Source organism: Lissotriton helveticus, chromosome 7 (genome assembly GCF_964261635.1).
Source record: "Lissotriton helveticus chromosome 7, aLisHel1.1, whole genome shotgun sequence".
Classification (NCBI taxonomy): Eukaryota; Metazoa; Chordata; class Amphibia; order Caudata; family Salamandridae; genus Lissotriton; species Lissotriton helveticus.
In genome coordinates, this window is record NC_136068.1 from 126,877,390 (window position 1) to 126,889,414 (window position 12,025).

The 12,025-nt window shown below is 44.2% G+C and overlaps 1 protein-coding gene across 2 annotated transcripts in view; it reads right to left on the reverse strand.

The window, feature by feature from the left end:
• Nucleotides 1–12,025, reverse strand: part of ZGPAT (zinc finger CCCH-type and G-patch domain containing) — a 47,730-nt gene that overhangs the window by 32,319 nt on the left and 3,386 nt on the right. For both annotated transcript variants that reach the window (XM_078651683.1, XM_078651684.1), the window contains exons 2-3: nt 8,137–8,854; nt 7,251–7,384 (exon numbers count right to left, since the gene is read on the reverse strand). In XM_078651683.1, the coding sequence (XP_078507809.1) occupies nt 7,251–7,384; nt 8,137–8,726 (724 nt within the window). In that variant the 5' untranslated portion in view covers nt 8,727–8,854. The remainder of the gene's footprint in view (nt 1–7,250; nt 7,385–8,136; nt 8,855–12,025) is intronic.

The following is a 12,025-nucleotide window of genomic DNA, read 5'->3' on the forward strand; positions in this document are numbered from 1 at the left end:
ATGTACAGGTAACGGCGGAGCATTATTATGAAATCGCAGAACAAATCTACCAGGTCAAAATCTATGCATTTTTACAAAGAAATGCTTGTTGCTGGTCTAGCACGGTAAGAATTTGGGCTGGACTTTGGATTGTTGCATAACATCATACAGTGACTTTATAGTGATTTTAAAATTATGATATTTTACATTTCTTCCTCTAAGATTTCCTCAATTCCGATTAAAACTAATAGGAAAATAAGAGTATTGCAGTCTACATCTTTAAAGGGTTCCCAGCATGAGGGCGTATAGGCAATGGGTTAATGTGCGACGTCCTACTCTTCCCCACTATTCACAACAACTTCAACTCACACACACACATCGGTGCTTCCTCATTTTTAGGGCTCGCCTGGCGTTGGAGCGCGAAGCGCTCCCGCCAGCGAGTTCTATAGCCGCCTTGATCCCTGTCAAGGGAGTAGCAGCTGTGAACGAGCCCGACACAGAGCTGGGCACGAGCCGACTTAGGTCCGTGAACGCGCGGGAACGTCAACGTGCACGTTCACGCGCGTCACGCTCCTGTCCTCCCGCTTCTCTGCCGAGGCGCGCTCCAGGCCGACTTGCGGTTGCGGTGTGCGTCACAGCGTGTTCCAGCGGCCGGAGGTAGGTAAGTGAGGGACGGGGGCGGCGGGATTTGTTTACTTTGTTGCTAGCTTGTTTTATACTGTAATAAAATGGAAAGCATGTGCGGTATGCTGCGTGTTTGCTGTAGGAAAGCCCTTTCGTTTCTCTCGAGGCCTGGCTTTGATTTGTGCAGTTCATATTTATGGCTTTGCATTCCGGGTTTGTGAGCGCTGCTTTCGTAACTGGGTGGACAAATAAGACTAGATGAAGAAAATAAAATGCTGCAAGCCCTTGAATGGCACAATTCTCCGGTTTCATTTTTTGACGAAAAAAGGTTCTTTCTTTGGGCAATGTAGACATTTTTCTTTTTGGATCAATTAACTATTTTGAAGTGCTCGTCCTTTTGTTTTTAGGTTTCCTTTACATTGACGGTGGCCTCGTCAGAGTGCTTTGCAAGGAGAGGGGTTCCCCAGGGGAAGCGATGGAAAGGGACATTTAGTTCTGCGACTTCTCCCTAGTCATGCAGGAAGTTGTCTGGTATTCATACCACAGGCCTGCTGGGCCAGGGGAATTTTCGTTGCTTTCTGTGAAATTTCACAGGGTTGCAGGACAGAACTCCAAAGGAAGGGCCTTGTATATTTAACGTTTAATGCTACGCTCACCGAATGGGATAGAGTTTTATTTTTGGAAGCGGCTCCACGCGCCTCTTCGACTGACGGGTTTGCAGTAGTTTTAGGTTTAGAGGGTGGATCTACCGTGCGTGGCTGTATGGAGTGGGTATTACCACTTGAATTACGCCCTTGGCGTGATCGGATGTAGGAGTATTGACAAAATCTCAGAGTAGAACTTGTCTTCTGTTGACACCTTCTTTTCTTTAATAGGCTGTACCCCATATGTTGCTACGGCTGCTTTTCAATGACACATACCAGTGAGATTGGTGATATTAGGATTTTTACTTGAACAAAATCTGTTATGCTGCGTGGTGTAATCTTTTGCGTTTCGCATAATAACTGTAATGCAAAGTGTCAGAACATCTCTGAGGTTACCCCCAACATAAACAACATTGCTTTGGAGTTTAATATGTATGCCTCTTTTGTGCCGTTTATGTGCTTTGAATCTATAGTGAATTGAATAGGGCGCAGGGATAAACTCTAACAATCTGGACTAGACCATTTTGTTACATTATGCTGTGTCAATCCTTTCGAGTGCAAGTGCCATCCCTCCCTTTCTACCTCAGCTGTAGTTTCTCTGTCCCTAGATTAGGCTTCTCCAGCTAGTAGTTCGGGAGCTATTGGTAGCTTTCCAGTTACCTTTAAGTAGGCTCAGTCTACTAAATAGAAACTATTGTTTGGTTGAATTAATGTATGCTTATCACAATTGAAAAGCATATATTAGAGACAAAGATGTGTGTGTTTTACAAAACTTGTAAGCCGATGTTTGATACAAAATGGTTGTATTTCCAAAATATATTTAAAGTTGGTATTTGAGTAGTAAATCCTGCAGCACCTGGGAGACTTATTACTCCAATTATTTCCTTGGGGCTAAGTGTATTGCAGCTTTGGCTGTTGTGTATTGCCCACACTACAGGCACTCCACTTTGAGAAAAAAACTTTTTTACATGAGTGCTGGAAACCCTGTCTGAAGCTGTGTTGTGATCACTACTGGACATCTTGTATATCGTGGCCACTTGCGTAATCTTGTCTGTTGTGGTCACTTTTACAACACTAGCGCGGGATCCTTTTCATTGAAGATAAGTAGCTCTTAGAGAAAAGGTTAGTGACCCCTGCTCTAGAGTCAATGTGGTAGACCTCTTCTTCACTGTGTGTGCTCCTAAGTAAACCACCACTACAGGAGTGTAATTCCACTAAAGCAAACAGCAGGGTAGTATTGGTGGGTCAGTAGAAAGGCATGGGGTGCCCTGCTGGGTCAGAAGGCAGTCGCTTCTGTGGACACTGCAAATAGGGAGAGAGCTGCCTGTTGTTAATATGCCAGGACGCTAAGTGACATCACCTTCAGTAAAAGCAGTGGTTTTGTTCAAAACCTGGGTCTGTCTCAAATCTTACACTTCTATGTGCAAAGAAAGGCTTCTCTTCTCGTCACATTTAAATATATTGTTATTGGTGCCACTGTCTGACTATATTACATGCCTGTAACATTTTTACAGATAGACTTAGTGTATTGTGGTTAGGGAGGTTGTAAGTTACATTTATTGTATAATGTAAATACAAGTAAGGACAATTAAAATCCATACCCCATTTATACTTTCATCTGAGAGTAAATCATTTTGATTTCAATCATCTTCTCACAAAATCGAATGATTAAAGTTGTAGTAGATAACGCATTATCTTTTCCTTTTTGCAGCTTAGGAGTTTTTGTATTTAAGTTGCAGCTAGCCTAAGACTTCTTAGAAGAAGTCGTCGCAGAGGTTTAGCTGCTGGCTTTTCAGCTTCCATAAAACGTTGTTAATTCTCCAATAAAAGATCTGGTTTGTGTGGTAAAGCAGCAGTTTATTACTTACCTATTTAAATGTTGGAAGTAAATATTTCCTCTGTAGATTTTGGCTTTAGTGCTTCGTTGTTGTTACATGTGCTGCGTGTTTTTTTGGAGTAATATTGTGTTTTTTTTCCCCATTATAAAATATAACCGGTCTTGATCAATCCCTATTAGGGCAACAGTGTTACCAATGGTTGAACATCCAGGATGGAAACCAGTTTGACTGATAAAAGGTTGTTATCAGTCACCCAACTAATTAGGGTTTTCAATATATGCTTGGCAAATAGTTTGCCTTCTGCGTCGAGTGAGTCTGTCATTTGAAAGTTCCCCCCATCCATCCATCCATCCATCCCCCCATCCATCCATCCATCCCCCCATCCATCCATCCATCCCCCCATCCATCCATCCCCCCATCCATCCATACCCCATCCAACCATCCATACCCCCATTCCCCCACTCCATCCGTTCCCCCCACTCCATCCATCCCCCATCCATCCAACCCCCCCACTCCATCCATCCCCCCACTCATCCCCCCCATCCATCCATACCCCATCCAACCATCCATACCCCCACTCCATCCCCCCACTCCTCCCCCACTCCATCCCCCATCCATCCACCTCCCAGTCCATCCCCCCACTCCATGCCCTCCCTGCCCCACACTCCATCCCTCCCCGCCCCACACTCCATCCCTCCCCCTCCCCACACTGCATCCCTCCCCACACTCCATCCCTCCCCACACGCCATCCCTCCCCACACTCCATCCCTGCCCCACACTCCATCCCTCCCCCGCCCCACACTCCATCCATCATCCACCCCCACTCCATCCCTCCCTGCCCCACACTCCATCCCTCCCCGCCCCACACTCCATCCCTCCCCCTCCCCACACTCCATCCCTCCCCCTCCCCACACGCCATCCCTCCCCACACTCCATCCCTCCCCACACGCCATCCCTGCCCCACACTCCATCCCTCCCCCGCCCCACACTCCATCCCTCCCCCGCCCCACACTCCATCCCTCCCCCGCCCCACACTCCATCCCTCCCCCGCCCCACACTCCATCCCTCCCCCGCCCACCCTCCAACCCCCGCCCACCCTCTATTCCTCGCCCACCCTCTATTCCTCGCCCACCCTCTATTCCTCGCCCTCCCTCTATCTCTCTCTCGCCCTCCCTCTATCTCTCTCTCGCCCTCCCTCTATCTCTTGCCCTCCCTCTATCTCTTGCCCTCCCTCTATCTCTTGCCCTCCCTCTATCTCTCGCCCTCCCTCTATCTCTCGCCCTCCCTCTATCTCTCGCCCTCCCTCTATCTATCTCTCGCCCTCCCTCTATCTATCTTTCGCCCTCCCTCTATTTATCTATCGCCCTCCCACTATCTATCGCATCACCACAGCATCACTCGGCACCACCACAGCATCACTCGGCACCACCACAGCATCACTCGGCACCACCACAGCATCACTCGGAACCACCACAGCATCACTCGGAACCACCACAGCATCACTCGGCACCACCACAGCATCACTCGGCACCACCACAGCATCACTCGGCACCACCACAGCATCACTCGGCACCACCACAGCATCACTCGGCACCACCACAGCATCACTCGGCACCACCACAGCATCACTCGGCACCACCACAGCATCACTCGGCACCACCACAGCATCACTCGGCACCACCACAGCATCACTCGGCACCACCACAGCATCACTCGGCACCACCACAGCATCACTCGGCACCACCACAGCATCACTCTACACCACCACAGCATCACTCTACACCACCACAGCATCACTCAGGGGCACCACAACATCACTATACGCTACCACAGCATCACTGAACGCCACAGCATCACTGAACGCCACAGCATCACTCGTCGCCGCCACAACATCATTCAGAGCCACCACCGCATCAATCTGTGCAACCATTCAACAACAACTGATTCAAATATGTTCTCTCAATGTTTCAAGCTTTATTACAAATGTCACAAAAGATGTTGATATTTCACTTCTGTTCTTGGATTTTGTCACAATAAAATACACTGAACATAATCTTCACAAAAGTTATTTACAAAAGTTTAAGCTATTAAGCTATTGCCATTATAAATTACAATACCTTTTATTTAAGTATTAATTATTTAAAAAAATTAAAAGCCATTGTTATTTGTAATATCAATACATCTAAGTCACTTAAATACAACACACATTGCATTACAATGTCACATTTGCGAAAGTTAAAACTATTGGCATTGTAAATGACAAAGCTATTAATTTCGCTATTTTCAAAACCAACACATAAGTAAAAAATGTGTCCTTTACAATACCAATAGCTCAAACGTTCCTGATGCGAGACCTATTGCATTGCAAATGCTTGTTATTATACAGTGCTGGTGTGTAGAGCTTGGCTGGCTAGGGACCAAAGTCACTTCCCTAGGAATGTGAGCTTGAGGACAAAGTGACTGACAATGACAACACATTATTTAGAAGTTGGAAACCTCCCCAATACGCGTTTATGGAGAAACAGAAAAGCCACAATAAGTGTACAACTGTATTTAAAGTATTCAATAGAGCCCAAGTTTCATCCAAATTTGCAAACAACGTTGTTGCTTGCCATATAATGATATGCAAGTTTTCATATGTTGCCCCACAATACTTTAGCGAGCAAATTGGCTAAGGGCCAACCATAGATAGCATTGCAGATAATGTAAATGTATGTAAATGTATAGGCATTTATATAGCGCACTACTTACCCGTAGGGTCCCAAGGCGCTTCGACCGCTGCGAAACCCTTCCTGGCTTCCCTGAGAGATGGTCCCTTAATGGGTATCTCCAGGGTGAGACCAGGCATCCCCGGCGGTCTGGTGGGGCCGTTAGTGAAGATGAGGCAAGCTAATGCCCAGAGTTGCCGAGTGTGATCGCTGATCAGAGTGGGCACCGAGGCGAGAGAATTATCGAGTCCGCTGACCCTGGTCCAGAAACCTGCCGCGCCGGGAATCGAACCCTGGTCCCGGGCCGTCCTCTGCTCTCGGGTCTGCCGCCTCTAACCAGTGAGCCACAATTCTGCATCAGACATTAGTCTGCTCATTTAGAAAACTTAGTAACTAAATAATGTTTTTAATAGAGTGCTTCATGCCACAGTTCTAGTCACCTTCAAAAGCACTAATTAAGAAGGTTTACTATTACCCAGTTTAATAGCACTAAATATTCCAGCGTCAGAAGTGCAAGGCTTACCTGGATTTAACAGGTTTCAAAAAGAAGACAACAACAAGCTTTTAACTTGCTTAGCCATCTTGCTGAAATTTAAATGATCCATTTCAAGTTTGCACTTTAAACAGTCCAGTGTTTTGCATCATAGGTATGCCATAAACTAAAAACATGAACTCAGACCTTTAGGATTACGATTAAATACTCATTTCTTGAATAGATTCATCATTAGTGCATTCTGTACTAACGGAACGGGAATTATTTCCCAAGATATTATTTAGTTTATATGTTTCCTCATAGCTTTGATATATACTTAGCACATTTTATTGTAGGAAAGATTAATTATTGAAGCTCCAGATATTAGATTCATTAAACTAAGGTTCGTTCTTAAAGTAAGTCATTACTTTTTATTGTAAATGTAATGTTCCAGTTACAGAAGAATTATTTTCACGCTTTTGTTTACTGAATACAATTCGAAAAAGAACCAGCTGAAGTTTGATTATCCAATGATTGTGACAAGAAAGGTGCCCTACAATATACTATGCACACACCTGCCAAAACAAGGCTTTCACAGTGGATTAATTGCCCTGTCTGCAGCCAACTCAGTTACACCTTGTAACTGAGGAAAAGGTTTGATAACATCAAATGTAAGTGTTAAAAGCTACAGACCTAAACACTACATGGCATGTTGAGAGGATTGTTTTAGCCAGGCTCTGACAATCTAATACAATCACCGAGGGGAGGGATCTGACTTTACAGACTAATCCTCTTAAACTTACCACAATATTAAACACCTGAGCCCAGAATGGGCCTCTTCAAATGAGATTCCAAAAGAAAAGAGGCTTTGATATGAGGCAACATTATCCATTTACAGCTGGCACACAAACTCCAGGTGCATAGCCAGCTCACCCTAATCAGAGGATTCTGATGCTATTTTAAAATTTTGATCTGTATGACTTACCTGTGATTTTGGCAGAGTACCAGATGCCATCTTTATGCCTGGCCAAGCACGCAGACCCTTCCTCCAGGATGCTTAAGTCTGGGTTCTCAAAAAGACGTAGCTCATCGACAGACACCACATGTCCATGGGAGAACCTGCCAGATGCAAAGGGAACAGCAGTCAGCCTCCTAATGAAGGAGTGAAGGGGGAATGGCAGGTGCCAGAACCATTGTGCATCCTTTTTTTTTTGGAGTGCTCAAAAAATGTCAACACTCTGCTACAGAGAAAGGCAGTAAAACAGCATTTCAAGAATTAAAATCAGACAAACCTGTCCTGGTCAAGACACCATTTTACAACCAACCATGTATTTTATTTAATTAAACAAATTTGCCAAAGTATGATATAAAGCAGAGGTTAGAGACTAAAATAGTTCCTCACAAGTATATTCTTGACCAGAAAAGTATTTTCTGCACATAAACCTTGTGACACAACGTTTGAGAATGAATAAACATAAAAAGGTTAAATAACCAAAAACAATTATGATCCATGAAGTGCCGCACTGATCTGTACTGACTCTGAAACAGTCCTCTCAGAACCCAAGACACCAAAAGTACTACTGTGTCTTTTGAAAATATTGAGGTTTAAGGATACTTGATTAGGTCACCAACATTTGGCCTTACAAGCCCATTGTTTATGCAGCTCTCTCTCATATTTCTTCATCTATCACAATGCTAAGCGATGCATCCCATAACACATTAACAGCAGCTCAGTCGCCATCACGCGTGACATGGAAACGCTTTCCAAAAAGGATTAAAAAATCAAAACACTCTTCCACCCAAACACACTAAATGGTGTAGTGTGCTTCCCACACAGGGGTTATAAGCACTATATAAGTGTTGCCTTTTACCTGCATTGGTCTAGGAAATTGCACTTCTCTTCCAGGAAGTATGGACAGGGCTTCATAGCTTTGTGTGTTGGGTATAGGTAGAGCACACGAACCTTTGGTTTGCCATCTTCAGGAGGCTCAGCTCCCACAATCATGGCATTGTGGTACTCCAAAGTGCCCCAGGAGCTGTAGTAAGGAGCTTTGACCTTTGTCCCACTAATTTCATCATCTTCCTTGAAAGACTCCTGGTCCTCCTCGGCACTGTCCTCAAACTCCTCACTTGTGTCTGCCATTCCTGGTAAGTTCTCGTCCTTGCTTCCAGAAGCGTCAGCTGTCTCACTAACTTCAGTTATAGCTGCCTGGAAAGCCAAGTACTCTTCATCCTGCTCTGTGAGGACCTGCCCAGTGGTGTCCAAAGTGGAGAGCAGTTTACTCGTTTTCATAGAAGCCAGGCTAGATTCAGTCAGTTCTATCAGCTGTTTCAAATCGTCCCTCAACTGGATTAAGTCTGCTTGCTGCGAAGGGTCCATTTCAGCCCCGAGTGCCATCTCCACCTGTTGAAGTTGTGCACTGTAAGCAGCAATGGATGCCACTAGGCTCCCCTCGTCCATTTTGTCAGGAATATCTGAGTACTTCAATTTTAGAGAAGCTCAACAGCTTGCAGAATAAACGAAAAAGGTCATTTACAGTCATCAGCAAGCCTAAACGGCATTCTTCCATAAAAATCTGGACAAGGGTGCTGCAAAAACACAAAACAAGATATGTACATTCATTAAAGCAGGTCATATAGTACTAACATTTCACTAGCAAAGAACACTTCGATATCTTTACAGATAAAACAACACTAGCAAGAAAACACGAAAAGAGAAAAAACATTAACTTTAACAAGGCAGCTGGAAAACATCTTCTGGTGTAAGATCTAGGGAGATAGAATATATATTTTGCAGCTCTGGGTGTACCCCTGCTATATCATCATTGGTTATGTTCTAATGCAAAATGCCCAGGTTCCCATATGCGACCCTATTGAGCTACCATAACGCATGGCTTTTATTGGCGTCTTCTATATATTTATCTAATAGGTTTAATAGCTATCTTATACAAGTTACTACTGGTTCTTGGGATACTATATAAGTTAACAATAAATACAAGTGATGTCTGTTAGCTACCTTTTGCTGCCGGTTCCAACGGGTGCCTCCAACAAATTACTATCCAACGCCGCTCAGGGTTAAAAGGTGCATCCTGTACAAGTGTACATGGACAGTAGACCCTATGCTTTTATGTCACATAATACCACTACCCCTCCAACCTTCATCATATAGGTTCAACGCTTGCTGGACTAGAACTGTGACAAACTCGCACTTCAGAAACCCCATCATTTGCACTGCAGAGTCATCTCCTCGACTACAATATGAACCAAGAATAGGGTGTGAAGGAAATTAATCAAGCTTCCAAATACCATGGGGACTGAAAATTTGGAGGTTAGGGTGTCTACGTTTTCAGCCCAGACGATAAGATAGCTCCCTGCTATTTGACTATGTGCATTGCTACTTTGAATAACTTACTTTCCATTTAAAAATAGCAATGTGGTAGGAGGGGGATTGGATTCAGTATGGATGTTCAGGCTACGCAGAAGAGACAGTTGCACAGTTTGAGGAAATTTCCAAACAGACAGTTGGACAGGGAGACATGGACACAAACCGTACGCTAGAATCTGCGACGGTGATCTTAAAACTTGGGTTGTGCCAATACACAGAGACACAAACAGTAAAGATGCAATAGGACACTAAAAGAAATACAAAGAAAAAACAACATTGAGACAAGGTGCGTATTTGGGAGAGGGAGACGCTGACACATGGTCTATAACACTTTAGTACACGGACATTGAGACACACGCAGTGCAACATGAACACTAGGACAGGGAGTTAATCACAGGGTGCCAGAATCTAAGACAATTACAGAATATGGAACACGGAAGCAGTTGGACACAGAGATTCTATAGCATGAACACGCTGGGGAAGCGAGACCTCAAGACCGAGGGCCTGGAGCAGGAAGACATATTCATTGGGATAGTGAGAAACTGGGAGAAACTAGGACGGGAATGCACTCAGACATGGAGACACTGGGAAAGAAGTTAAGGAGACAATACTACTAGACAGGGAAACGCGCTGAAAAAAAATTACAAAGTGACAGTCTCTATGTTCCGCTTCAGCACTGGGACACCTCTTTACTGAGGCAGCTGTGCGCTATACAAAACATGCTAACATAACATCGAAACACATAAATGGAAAGGAGAGACTAAGTGTAATTGCATTGGCATGCCACTTCATACACCTGGTGAAGCAAATGAAGGGGTGAGTAGCAAGCTACATCGTGAGTGAGCAATTGGTTGGAAGGGTATAGTATTTGAAATTAGATCTAGGTGGGAGGAGATTTGGTGTAAAGTGTCTTGGGTCGCAATGCTTGAAGCACATTCATGGGAAAACAAGTGAGGGATGGATTGTGCACATCTTACATTAGTCGTTTCCTATGGGTACTCTGCATGTCACTTATTGATTTGTGGGACCGTTAAACCATCAACACGTGTCCTGCACAGGACACCGACATTAAGACAGAAGATTTCTGTAATCTTAAAGGGGCTGAAGAGGAGAGACTATTGCAGGGATGATCCACATTAAAATAATCCATAATGAAAGCTGTTGTTGTGATAAGGCTTACTATGATTCTTTATTGTGTAGAGGATTAAGACTGGTAAGAAACAATAGCAGGACCTGCAGGTGTGGCCTACATTAAAGTTGCCCAGATTTTCAAACTTTATTTTCTAGCAAGAGTTATGAAGTGTTTCACAGAATCCAGAAGTAGTGATGAATGGCAGCTATTTACGTGCATTGGTTGCAGGTCTAGTTTGTGATGTGTGGATTGATTTAAGGAGGGTTGGCGGTGGCTGCCTAGGCATGTCCCACTGCCTTTTATGATTGCAGTTTGTCATGATATAAATATTCCACTGATCCAATCTGGAGTTAGCTAGGCTCTGGTCTGTTCTAATCACTGACAGATGTTTTCTCAGGACCACAAGGAGAAGCGTTATTCTGGTCCAAGACCTGGACTGATTACGGTCAGCTATTGTCACATATAATTATTGTAATTTCTGAGACTAACTCCGAACTCCATTTTAGCATGGCTGTGGAGTTTCTTGGAGATCACACACTCTCCAGAGAGCTACGGGAGGAACGAGGCCATGTGTAGTGTTGGTCTACGTGCGAACACAGGGCACACTATGGCCCAAATTACCTGTGGCCAGAAATAATGATTCCAGCTGGTATACCGGCACTTAAATCCATTTACTTCAAATTGTTGCCCCCAGACCAAGGAATAGCATGTGAAACCAGAAATACCAGGTCCAACTTTGGAGGCAGAGTTCCAAATACGGAGACAGATCTGTTCCCATTTACCACCTGCTCTCTGCATGTGATAAATAGGAGTGTGCGCCTGAGGTTTGCAGAGGGCATCAGAAGGTTGTCCTGAGGGATGATTATGTGCTCTGCCTATGTCCTAGTGGACAGGGCGGGCTTGCCAGCTGATTTTGGAAAATTGGCCATGAGGGAAAACGTTAAAGTCCTCTCTACAAATCTAATATTAAAAGTACTCCAAATGCTTCTAACACATTCTTTTCTGTTCTACAAGCTCTTTGAGTTATTTCCATAGAGAAAACTTTCCTTTTCAAACAATATTCCCTGTAAATATTTTTTTTTCCCACAAAAATACTTTGGATATTTTCCATAACGGAGTATTTAAACATCCCTTCACTGATTTCCTTGTGAAGCAGGTGCTACTGCCAAAATGTCTTTAGCATACCAAATAAAAACAGAGTTGATGCGACTCACCCACAATCTAGCTTTTATTTTTTAACTTT